Source organism: Cheilinus undulatus, linkage group 16 (genome assembly GCF_018320785.1).
Source record: "Cheilinus undulatus linkage group 16, ASM1832078v1, whole genome shotgun sequence".
Classification (NCBI taxonomy): domain Eukaryota; kingdom Metazoa; phylum Chordata; class Actinopteri; order Labriformes; family Labridae; genus Cheilinus; species Cheilinus undulatus.
The window spans coordinates 5,857,412-5,870,732 of record NC_054880.1 but is presented as its reverse complement, the minus strand read 5'-3'; the positions used below and the strand labels follow the sequence as shown (position 1 = coordinate 5,870,732).

At 41.0% G+C, this 13,321-nt stretch overlaps 1 protein-coding gene across 1 annotated transcript in view; it reads right to left on the bottom strand.

The window, feature by feature from the left end:
• LOC121523757 (glutamate receptor ionotropic, kainate 5-like) overlaps positions 1–13,321 on the bottom strand; it is a 141,509-nt gene that overhangs the window by 57,542 nt on the left and 70,646 nt on the right. Inside the window, exon 8 of the mRNA XM_041808776.1 lies at positions 2,295–2,447. Within this exon, the coding sequence (XP_041664710.1) occupies positions 2,295–2,447 (153 nt within the window). The remainder of the gene's footprint in view (positions 1–2,294; positions 2,448–13,321) is intronic.

Below are 13,321 nucleotides of genomic sequence, written 5' to 3'. Positions count from 1 at the left end.
GAAAAGGTTTACAATTGAAGCTCGGCATTTTCAAAAAAAGCACATTAAAGCAACAATTAAGATTAGAGATATTAATTTATTCACAAAAGTTCTGAATTTTTATTAATTTTTTTAATGTTAAAAGTATTTTTCCACTGCAGTGGGTGCATAGATACGAACAAGTATTAGGGCCATTAAAGTTGGCATGCGGTTTGTTTACGCCGGTTAATATAAACGTGTTAATACTTGTGATTAATCTTGAACGCTTAACGCTTAAAAAAAATAATAACTCATTTTAATCATATGACTAAGTTTGACAACAACTTCCTCCCGTAGCACAATGGTTTTCAAACTTTTTTTGCCCAAGGCACACCAAAAATCAAGCTGAAGTCTCAAGGCACACAAGGCTCCAGAATCAGTTTGGTTACAGAGTTTCCTTTTGTAGCATCCTGACACCATGTGAGTGATGTACTGCAGCGCCCCAGGTTTATCCCCAGTCACCTGGGTCCTTTTTTCCTCTCTGTTGCTTGCATTGAGATGAACAAGTAAAAATGGAAGAGGTTGCACAGAGAATGACAAGGAACCAGGAGTGTCCCACCAGAGGATATTCTTAATTTTCTTCCACTTCTGTCATTCTCAAAACTTGTTAGCTTGTTTTACAAATTGGAGTGTGATGCATGGATATTCTCTGTATCCATTTATGAATTTTTATGGTCTGACTTGTGGTAACATGGAGACAAAACTATGTGGCTCACAGCTGTTGGAGGTACCATACCTCAGATTTTCTACTCTCTAAGTAAAAGCATGAGATGTCATATTTTTACATGTAAATTTACAGGACAGATAATTGCATATTTAACAGAAAACAGATGGACAGTTAGCATGCAGTGATGCATGATGCAATGCAATGTCTAACGTTTGCATGCAGCAAGGACATTGGCTATGGTGTCTTTAGTTGTTGCATAGTTGTAGTACTAGTGTATAGTCAGACGAATTCCTAAGGCACACATAGACTTGTCTCAAGGCCAACCAGTATGTCTCGGCACACCATTTGAGCACCACTGCAGTAGCGGAACGAAGTGGCGCTCCAGGCATGCGCCGCTGCCGGTTTGGAGCGCCGGCTGTGGATATGCTCTGATAGACTAGAGAGGGAGTGATGAGCTCAACAGTACAATTTGTGGTGGACCGCGGCGTGCTCGCTTTATGTGGAAACTGTAGGTAAGGGTCCTTCAATTCTCCACCCACAGACATTAGGGACAGCATAATTACAGGTGCCACGTTGGTCCCGTGTGGCTGACTGGTGTGTTAGTATTTAGCTAACCAGGAGACAATCAGCTTCAAACCCCAACATGCAAGCCTGCAGGGCTGGCTCTGGAGACCATGAAGGCTTTACAAATCAAACTGGTGTGCTGTCCGAGCGTCTGGAATGTTTGAACCAGCAGTTTAATGTCGCATGATAAACCAGAATGTATGAACTCAGACTGTAGAGGACATAAAGACTGAATAAAAATGTGTTTTGTTCAGGAGAAGCACAGCAGACGGAGAGATATGAGAGAAGAGGGACGGAGCTGTCGGTATGTTTGTGTTTGCATAAATGTGCAAATGAGTGTGAGAATTGCACGACATGCGTGCATCCGAGCGTGCATCTGGTGCCTGAGTTTATGTGAGTAATGTGCGATGGAGTGCACCTACAGTATGAATGATAGTGACTGTATTATCTGTGTTTGTGTGTGCATGACTCAGGATGAATTACATCCTAAAAGTCTGCAGCCAGAGAGACGGAGGCAGACGGAGAGAGAGAGAGGTCTCTGGATGCTGCCAAAAACAGTGCAGAGATGATGAAGTGATGCACTGGGAGCAACAAAAACAATATGGGGGGGGGGCTCCTCTGTGGATGAAGGAAACAAGAAGTGGCAGACGGGCAGAAAGTGGAAAATAGGAGACAAGGATAAATTAAATAAACATGGAAATGAAAATCACAGCAGGACAGAGGAGGGAGAGAGAGGCCAGACCAGCTCTTCAGTCCTGTTTTAAGACCTGAAACCGATCCTCTGAGCAGTATCAGCTGTTTTCACATGTCCACTCTCTAAAGATGGTCAGATATTCCCCATGGGTCAGGAGGGGGTGGTGCTACATGCAATAACCCTGCTGGATTTAGTTAGAATAATGCTAATTACATGCAGTCTGACTTGGGTTTATGCAGAGTTGGTGCAACATGCTGCAGAAGACTAGTGGAGGAACGTTAAACCTCATATGATTCTTTGATTCAGAACCTTTAAACTACCACATCCTGAGAGTTTGTGTGCATGCGTTACCATTCTCAGGTAGTTCATGAGGCTGGTCCCGTGCTGCCAGATCAGCGGGGAGGTGCAGCTCAGCGGCTTCACTCCGATCTCCTGGCTGCGGTTCAGCTCTCGCACGGCGCTCACCACCACGTGAACGGCGTCGAACATCAGCGCCGAAGACAGCTGCAAAACAGGAACACATCGCATTTACTAATTAAGATTCACCTGTCCTCTCAGAGCCCTGGACATCCACGCAGCATCAGACGAGATTCCTTACAAAGCCTAAAACCAAAAATGCTGGGACACAGTGTGAAATAGAATTAGAAATAGAATACAGTGATTTGAAAATACTTTTCAACCTTTATTCAACTGAATACAGCACAAAGACAACATACTTAGAAAAAAAATGCTCCTATTCTGAATTTGATGCCTGCAACAGTTGGGACAGGATGGCTATGTTCCATCATTGCTTCCTGTTCATCTTAAGATGCTCAACAGTGCAGGTTTTACTTTGGCATGTACTTCATAATCTGCCTCACATTTTCAATGAGACACAGGTGTGGACCAAGCGGCAACCTCCGGTCCTAAAAAATGAAGCCAATGCAGAAGTGCAAAAAAATTGCTATATCACGAGTGTCCACTTGAGGCTGGCTGCAGGAACACCGGAAGTCCCGTCTGGACACATGTTAAACATCCAGTTTTGACACACAAAATAAACTGGTTTACAGCCTGGTTCAAAACACCAAGCGTGTCTCATTAGCTAGTGTTTTCATGTGCTCCCACCACGATCGTTTGGATTATATTTAGGATGAAAGCTGATTGGTGCGTCTCATTTGATTGACAGATAACTCAGCAGGCAGAGGCTCCATTTCTGTCAACCGGAATGCTAGCTAGCAGGCTGACAGGAAGTTGCGCTTAGTGGGTGGGCCATTAGGTTGATCCAAAGTTCGGTTGAGACCGCGATTTTAATATGGAAGCGTCCACAAATGGGCTTCGAGAACTGTTTGAGTCCACCTATTGTACGCAGACGACTGACGTCACATGGGGTTTGTCCAATTCTTTCTACAGTCTATGGTGTGGACAGGCCAGTCTAGGCCCCGCCCTCTTTTCCTAGTTTCTCCAAAACTCCTTCAAGAACAGCTAAAATAAGACCGTCTGGAAACTGAGTTGTATTCTCTTAAATATTAAAGGGTTTTTACTTTATGGAAACTTGACTTTTAAAGAGCATATTTAGGATGATTCTAAGAAACGGAGGTTTTTACTGGGTCCTGTTCCTCCTCTGTCATAAAGACACCAGCTGAGTCTACTTTTTTATACCTTTTCCTGATTATAGTGATGTTTTTAACATGAATGCCTATCACTACTTGTGGATTTCCTCCTCACCATTGTTCTTTATATTCTAAAATCAGCTGGACTGTGTTCTGGACTACCATTCCTCTCTTTAACCCTTTAAAACCTACAATTATGCAAGTCTACCAGGACATATTCTTATATATTCTTCATTTTTACATACGGTAGTGCAATTTTTGGGAGTATTTTTATTTGCTTAACATGAATATAACCCTTATAGCCCAAGTTTTAAAATGATGTATTGACTTCTGTCTTAACTACTACAATAAATTGCTTAAAAGTTCAATAAACCTAAAAAAAAAAAAAAAAAGAAAAAACAAAAAAAAAAAATTGTCTTTGTTTTTGCTCTGATATATTTCTAAATTTAGAAACTGCACAGCTGTATCCCTCAGATTTGTAAATGTACAAATAGTTGCACAATATTCCTTAGAACTACAGGAAATGTATTCGGAGTCTGAATGTAACTTGCTTTTTAAGCCAATTTTGTAACCTGTAAAATAAACGAGCCAGATGAGTAGTTGGACTCTTCATCTGACGCTGTAATTAGTTCAAAGCTTCACGCCAGCTGTAAAACCGTTTAGCGCGACCAGGTTTTTGCTGCTCCATAACTACATATGTGTGGAAGTGTGTCAAAGGTGTGTGTGATGGATGTCTGGTGTGTGTGGGATGTGTGTCTGAGTCTTTTTGTAAAACCCATCACTGCAAACAAAGCGCTCTGAAACATGGTGAATGTGTGAAATGTTAGTGTAACTCCCAGATATTATTTGAAAAAGAATGATTGATCTATCTTATCTGGAAAATACGCCACTTCCTGTTGTTGGGGGGGGGGGGGCTATAGAATCATGTGACAGGTCATGCCCACAACGTGATGATGCTTATTTCAATGTAGGAAGTGCTGCAAATCCCCGTGGTCTCGTTTATAAAGGTTTTTGTCATGTACGCTTTATGTGTATTTTTTCCAAACCCATCACTGCAAAGAAAAAGCGCTCTGAAACATGGTGAATGTGTGAAATGTTAGTGTAACTCCCCAGATATTATTTGAAAAAAGAATGATTGATCTATCTTATCTGGTTTCAAATCTACCGCCAATCAAAAATGAATATGCTAATCGTAGCGCCGGCATGAAGATGGGTTCTATAGGGTTAAATCCAGAAAGACGGATCACACAACCTGCGTCCGTTTGTCTTTGTGCAGTTTGTCGTTCCCAGAGTCTGGATGGTGTTGGGAAAAAAGGCTTTGAGGTTTTCTGCAGCTTTTGCTTGGAAGAATCTCCATCCTGACTATAAGGCTGGTGGGGCCACTTTCACATCCCTCACCTTTATGATATTAAAGTCAGTCTAATTTAGATAAAGATGTGCTTTGTGATTGGATGCTTAAATAGCTAATTAATGGCTGATAACTAGACAACCATTTCAAGGATTTTAAGAAGGCCTATGAGGTTTCAGTTGAGCCCTGACTATCACTGAATCAGAATGAGACTGACCTCCACGGAGAAGAGAATTTAAAGTTTAAGTCCTGTCAAAAAGCACATCACTAAATCATCTGGTCAAAATGTTTGTTTACAGGATTAGCACAGAGGCACTGCCTAGTGCTGAAAGTAAAATACACTCTAATCCAAATACCGTCTTCAAAAGCTGTATTTTGTTCTGTGTTTTACAGATGAGCGTTTATGTGTGAGCATCCCGGACGAGCCCCCAAGGAAACACAAAACTATACAGATCAAATCTACAGTCAAGCATGAGCTTCATGCTCTAATGTGGACTAGTTTTCACGAATGTTATAGAATTTACATAAAAATGGGCCAAGGGCCGCATTTGGCCCCCAGGTCATAGTTTGGACACCACGGTATTAGAGAGTGATGGGACTGTGGATGAAGCCGGAAACAGGGACTAGAGAGGGGAGAACGACAAGTGAAAACTGTACTGGGACTCATCAGACCACAGCACCATTTTCCCACTTCAGGTCAGTCTACCTGGGATGAGCTTGGGCCTAGAGAAGTGGGCGGGGCTTCTGGATGTCGCGGTGTACTGTGTTAACTGACAATGGTTTTCTAAAGTGTTCCCGAGCCCATGTTGAAATATCGTCACAGAATGATGCCGCTTTCTGATACAGCACCATCTGAGGGGTCAAAGGTCATTTGCATATGGTGTTGGTTTTCAGCCTTTCTCTAGATTATCTTCATCTTTGATGATATGGACTGTAGAGGGCGAAACTTCTAGACTCTTTGCAGCTTCATGTGGAGGAATGTGGTTCCTAAACTGTTAGACTAATTCCCAGTCAGTCTTTTATACCCAATCACGGTACTTTCGCCTGTTACCCTACTTTCCTGTGGAAGGTTCCAGAAGTTTTAGAGCACTCCTCAACTTTCCCAGTCTTTTCGTGCCCTTGTCCCAACCTTTCTGGAACACATTGCTGACATCAAATTCCCAGTTTGTGTAAATTTCCTGAAGAACAATAATGTTCATCCTTCTGAACATCAAATATTTGGCTTTGTGTTGAATTCATTTGAATAAAGGTTGAAAAAGATTTCCGTATCACTGCATCCTGTTTTTATATTCACATTTTAAATATTGTCCCAACTTTTTTGTAACTGGGATTGTTATAAAGCACCATTTACTTTAGAGTAAATCAAAGACTGTTTAAAACAGAACATGTAAAGCACTGAGAGCATTTACAGAGAAAAGACATCAGCATACAAGGGCAGTTAAATATCCTCCTGTTTCTTCAGAGCTCTGAGTGATCCCTGATTGGCTCTCTGCTCTGAACGCCCTCAGGCGTTAGCGCGCTCTACAGTCACTGACTGCAGACTTTATCTCCCTGATGGACACAGATGGAACAGCGAAATAGGGATTTACAGCTCCTTATTCTACATGACCCGGCATCCAGTAATGATGCTCCAGACTGCAGAGGTCGTGGCCCGGCAGCAAACATAAATATTGATCGTCCTGAGCTGCTACATGTGTGGTTTTTAGCTTTATTTAGTTTCAAATCATGAACAAAACAACAACAGCTAGCTGTGTTGCACAGCATGGCAAATATAAACAGAATCTTGCTGACCTGAATAGAAAAGATCATGTCAATAGAAGAAACTATAAATAAGTTCAACAGTTTCATTGCAAGCTGTCCTTTCCATGGTTTTTATTCAGCTACATGGAAAATAGGAGCAAAGAAGAGCAACGGTTGCTGACTGATGATGTTCAAGGTTTGAGACTTTTCTGGCTGCATGCTCATATTTGACTTTTATTAAAAGCCTCTAAAGTGAAAAATTTAAAGCATAATGAACCAATCTCCACATTCTGAAAACCTGTCCTATCACACCCCTGCAACTGGTGGAGATTTCTGTGGACTTCCTGAATCTGCTGATGATCTTATGACTGTAGACCTAACCTTGTAGATCCCATCTCTGTCATCAGGCAGAGCTATCTTGCAAAGCTAAAACAACTGTGCCAGGTCTGAGAACAGACCTGACCAATCAGCATCATTTTATGAGAACAAGGCGGTAGTTAGGGGCGGGGTTTAGTTGTACTGGAGGCTGATGGCGAACGCTGCTTGGTTGTAGTTTTAGTATGGTGGCAGTTTTATCAGAACTGGACCACATTTCTCATTAACCCTCAGAGCCCTCAGCTATTCTTTAACCATTTTGTCTCACCTGAACTTTTTTGTCTTAAAAAGCTCGTAAAACATCAGCGCCGTGGTGAACAGTCACGCTCTAAACATCTTTTATTCAGGACAACCTCTGAGAGGATATGAGCTGCAGAAATGTTACTTAAAGGACTACAAAGACAAAACAAAAAAATAATTGAGACTAAAACTCCAAGATTTTTATGTGTGACACAGTAAACCATTGGTTCCCAACCTGGGATCTGGGACCCCCAAGTGGGGCACCAAAGACTTTTGGGGGGGGGGGCTTTGTCTGCTGTGAGGCTGCCATTAGATTAGCAAATATTGACTAAAACCACGGCAAAGCAGTTATTAAGTAGTTTATACAAAGGTGAATTGATAAGACAAGCATGCATAGGCCTTTTTTAGGGTTTTATCAGTGAAACATTTAAATCCATGTGTGGATTTTTGGCAGCAGTGTGTCACTTTTTTTCTCTCTTGGGTCCTAGGGGAGCTCTGCTTTTCTTACATGTGGGGGGGGGGGGTCCCGTTCATTTCTTTCTATTAGCTCTATGTGTGGCAGTCTTCTAAGCCAGTGGTTCCCAACCTTTTTTCTGATAACCGCGCCCACACCACCAAAAAAAAATTGAAAATGGATAAAAAGACATTCAATATTTGATTTGAAAAGGAAGTGGCTACAGTTTATGGCTGAAAATTTATGTAACTTTTAATATCATATGTCACCTCTCATCATAGAAAAACATTAGTCTCAGAGGGTTAATCCACTTTAAAAAGCCAGACTGGAACCACATGAAGAGCCGTTTGGGAGCCTAAAGGCTGTCTGAGCTGAACCAAATGATCCAGATCTCTAAAAAGAGACGGATGTCCCACTACAGCGAGAGAGGCTGGACGGACGTCAGCAGATGGAAGCACGATCAGAGTTGTGACGCTGCTCATTAGCTTTAGATGGAGACTTTAAATCCATGTCTGTCACCAATCCTCTGTTAGCTTTTTAAACTTTTTGCCTGAATGTGACACTACTTTCAGGACTCAGAAGTCGCTCTTGTTTTTACCAATTTGGCGGGTTGGCGTAGTCACAAACAGCACAGCACTTTGGCATTTTTGAAAGCAACTGTCGAAGCAGAAATCCCTTCCTGCCTCATTCTAGTCATGTGGGAGACATGATGTCTTTTGCAAATAGCCCATGTCTTCAGGCCCCAAGCCCTCACCTCCCTTAGCCTAATGATAGACCAACCCATGAGCTGAGAACAGTCTCAAGCAAAGGATGTTTCTGAACCTTAAGACCACTTTTATAAACAAATATCAGAAAGTACCTGAGATAAAGGCTCTGAAATTGAAGTGATGGATGCTGTGAGAGCAAAACAGGCCTGAGTGGACACAGGACCCCACTGTTGTAAATCCTGAGGGAAACATCTGGTGCCTAATTTAATTCTGAGATAAGTATGCCGCTCCACCAAACCCAGAGTCCAGAACAGGCTGAACCGGCCCGTAGAGCTGCAGAGACGGTGATTACTCTGCCATTTGATCTTATTTAGCTCATAAACCAGCCTGTCTCAGACAATAGATGACGCGTTTGTGTGTTTGGATCATGCTCCGACACGTGAGCACGTCTAGGAACGATACCAGAGAGAAGAAAAGTGAAGCGCTCCTGGTATCAGCGGCGTTGAGCGTGCGGCTCGTACGGCTCAGCGATCCTATCAGCTCCTGACGTTCTGCTCTGTTTGGTCAGTTGTCAGTCAAAGCGACACTCGGAGGGAATCAGACAGATCGTACGGAGGCAGAGCTGCACCGGCTGTCGGCCGCTGATAAAAAAGATGGATGTATGAGCCAGTGTGATTGGAGTTCTCTGTGAGTCGATAGTTTCAGGGCTGGATGACGATAACTAATTAGAGTTTGAAGAGAGAATGATGGAGGAGGGAAGATAGAGACGGAGAGAGTGAAAAATAATCATCGGCTCTCAGCGCGCTGTCAGTCAGTCAGTCTGCTGTCTCCTCTGCTCTGAGGTAACATCATCCACACAGAACATCCATGCAGGGCCCTGAAAACTCTTTAGCCCCTTCCTTGTTTCTTCTTTTTTAAAAACGGTCAAAGATGACCTGGGGAATGCAAACGTCAGTTTTTTCACCTGGTCTGACGTGGAAAAAGTCACTGGTTGTTCCTTATTGGCAGCAAAAACTGCAGGCAAACATTTGAGTCTTTCTCATCACTGTGGAGGAATGTTGTCCCATTCTTTAGGAGGGTTTTCCAGCATGAACAGCCTGTTTAAGGTCATGCCACAGCATCTCAATCAGATTCAAGTCCAGACTTGGACTGGACCACTCCAGAACCTTCATCCTTCAAAGAGGTGGACTTACTGGTGTTTGTGGGATTATTGCCCAAGCAAGGCCGCCCATAAACGGGTAAAGGGTCCGTGTATAATCTGGCAGATCCGTTTACTGGTTGAAACCAGACTCTTGTTATTTAGTTTATTTTTTTATTTTTTTTTTTTTTTACTATTTTACAGAAAATGGAAAAAACTGAAAAATAAGCCATTTTCTCATTTTTCATTTTAGCAGAAAGGGGTTTAATTTGTTGTTTTTTCAATTCTGTTATTCTGTTTTCTTGTTTTAATGAAATAAAGGAAATCATGTGACCCATTTGGTAAGATGAACATTTCAAAATAAAAGCCCTCCTTTCATTATTTAAGCCTATATAGCCATCCACTGTGACCCCCAAAATAAAGGTGCCAGAGACTGGGGACCTCACTGTACCTGAAGGTGGTTGAACACAGCCATGAACATTCATGAGCCATTCTGGGACCCAGCCAAGCTGAGGGCCCATGGAGGTCAGCAAAACCATGGTCCACTGTGAAGTAAAGCAGTGAAAACCATATTTTATATTTGACCTGAATAATGACCACTCTGATCAAAGCAGCAAATATCTCTTTCTATTCATTTGTGGAGTAAATAAACTTCTTAAAAGAATATAACTTTTGTTCAAAACACATTTAAAATGTTTGAAAAATTGCTTAAATTAGTGAAAATGGCATAAAATGGTAGAAAAGGTGTTGAAATAGGATTTTAAAGAACAACAATGGGCTAAAAGTTGCAAAATTAGATTAAAAGAGGCAGAAAATAACCAAAATCGAGGCACAAAAAGCAGTAAAAGGGGGTTAAAAAGTAGCTGAAATGGCTTTAAGTTGCAAAAAAACTGAGGGAAATTAAGAAGACTGGGGTGAAAAATTGATATAAACTGGCAAAAATGGGATATATGCGGTCAAAATGGGCAAAAAGGGGTGCAAAAAGTGGTAGTGGCAATAATGAGGGAAAAATAGGAAGAAAGTGACAAGAATTGGTTTAGAAGTGACAAAAACAGGCAGAAAAATGGTTGAAAGGGTTCAAATTTGACACAAATGTGTTTTGAATGTCAAAAATGTGCTAAAATTGGCAAAATTGGTGTTAAAAAGTGGTGAAAAAGGGTTAAAATTTGGTAAAAATGATTTAAAGTTGCAACAGTGTAATTTAAAAAATATTCTTAGTTTTGTTTTTTAAGGCATCTGGAGACCCCCTCTCAGTGTCTCGCGACCCCCAATGGGGTAAAAACAAGAAAACAAAATCACAGAACTGGGAAAACAAATTAACATAAAAATAAAAAAGAGAGAGAAAAGGCTAGTTCTTCCATCTGTTCTATTTTCTGTCAAAAAAAGGAAAAAAAAAAAAAAAACAAGAAGCAACAACAGAAAAATGAGTTTCTCCCAATTTTTGACCCTGGTTTAAACCAAGAAGTGGATCTGCCAGAAAAACCACTGACCATAAAGGTGCCCATCCAGATTTAGAGTTAGAGTTCATGGAGGTCTGCTAAATCACGGACTGTTACAAAGTTAAAATGATAACCAGATTTTATTTTTAACCTGGAAAATAACCCTTATCAAAGCAAGAAAAATGGATTTCATTTATTTATTTATGCTGTTGTACAACAAAACCTTTAAAAATGTGAACTCATTTTCTTAAAACAGAATGATCTTTTTATTCGTTAACATGGATGGGCACATTAAACTAAACCTTTAGGGAAATAGTCTCCGACTTCATATCTGGGCTATAATGTGGACAAATGATGTGTAAGAAACTGAAACAACTTTGATGGACAATAATTAAATACTTGAGGAGGAGGACTAAAAAGGATGGCAGAAAGTGGCTAATATGGACAAAAGTGGCAAAAATGGGTTGAAAGTTATATAAATAGGCAAATGGCAGCAAAAATGGATTACAAGTTGTACAAATGGGCTAAAATACATGAATTGGTTACAAGTGGTCAAAACAAATGCTGAAAGATGCTGGTTTAAAGTAGAAAAAGTGCCAAAAAAACAGCAAAAAACAGCAAAAAACAGAAAAAGAAATGGCAGTGATGGGGTAAAGTGGCCAAAGTGGTTACATGCTTTGAAAGAGAGACAAAAATGGGCTGGAAAGTTCAAAAACTTGTGAGAAGTAGCAAAAATGGGCAAAAAGTCCCAAAATGGTCTAGAAATGGTAAAACCATGGAGAAAAGCCACACAGACAGGTTAAAAAAGCTAAAAGGAGTAAAGATGGGTAGCTAGGTGCAAAAAATGGAAACAATGGAGGCAAGTTGTAAAATGAGTTAAAAGTCACAGAAAAAAGGCAAAAAATGATAGAGAAGCAGAAAAAATGGGTAAAAAATGCAGTTAAAGTGGTGTAAAATGGCAAAAGCAGCACTAGTGGGTTTTAAGGGGCCCAACAATTGGTAACAATGGGGTAAAGTGGTACAATGGGTTAAAAGTTTACAAAAGTGTGAAAAGGGCAAAAAATGAAAGGGAAATATCAAGAAATCAGGGGAAAGTTGTAAAAGAAGGGTGAAAAGCAGCAAAAATGAGTGAAAAGTTGTGGAAAAAAGGCAAAAAGTGGCACAAATAGGTTAAAGTGGCAAAAAAATAAAAGATGCAGAAATGGCCTATAAGGCGCAAAATACATGATAATGAGGGGAGGTGGCAACAAGAAGTGGCAAAACTGTGCGGAAAAAATATCAGTAATAAATAATTTTAACATCAGAACCCAATAAAAGCTTGACACACATTTCTGCATCAAAATGAAGTAACTGTTAGCGCTAGGATGCTAGCACTCATGGGTTCATCTGGGACAAGTCTGTGGGCGGGTCTGAACCCAAGTGGGCTTGAACTTCAGGATTTTCTGGTAGAGAGCAGAATTCACGGTCGTCTATGCGCTCTTGGAGTCATTTTGGTAGGCCACTGTTCACAGTTTTCTCCATTTGTGGATAATGGCTCTCACAGTGATGTCTATCAGTCTTTTCAGACTGATAGACATCAGTGACTTTGTTTCTCATCCGTTCTTGAGCTTCTTTAGATGGAACCCTGATGTGTTGGAGATCTTGGTTCTTATTTAATAAACATGAGCTTTACAGCCACCTGGACTGGCGGGGAAATACGGTCACTTTTGTTTGCTTCTTTAACAATGGTTCTGATGCCTTCATTGTGTCTACAGTCACTAACCATGTGAACACAGCCGTGGATGCTCGCTGCCACAGTCGTCTCAGACACTAATCTTCACTCATCATCACATAATGTCTGTGATCATCACAATAATAAATAGTGCTGGGATTGGAATCGGAGTAATAAACCACGGGGATCTTCTAACAGTGATAATGGTGTCTGCAGTGATTGAGACAAACTCTTTTGTCATCTCTCTTATCTTTATTCAAGCAGTCTGCTGGCCTATTATTACTGAGCTACAGAGCTGCAAATGAGACAAACATGGAACAGATTTATTTGTCCTGATGGCTCCTTTCATTGTGGAGGAGGAGGAGGAGGAGAGACGTCACATTAGACTCATTATCAGTACAATAAGAAGAGCCAGCTCAGACAGAGGGCTGGACCATGGAGGGAGATTAAAATGAGTACAAAGATCCAAGTCATGCCATTCAGACTAACACAATGCTCTTAGATGAGACATTTCATATGAGGCTGGTCTGTTACCCAGTGCTCCTCCATAAGATAAAGACATCACTTTACATCAAGACTCAGAAGCAGCACAAAACTTATCATCTTAAAAAATCAATGTCATTTAGCAGCCGAGGCT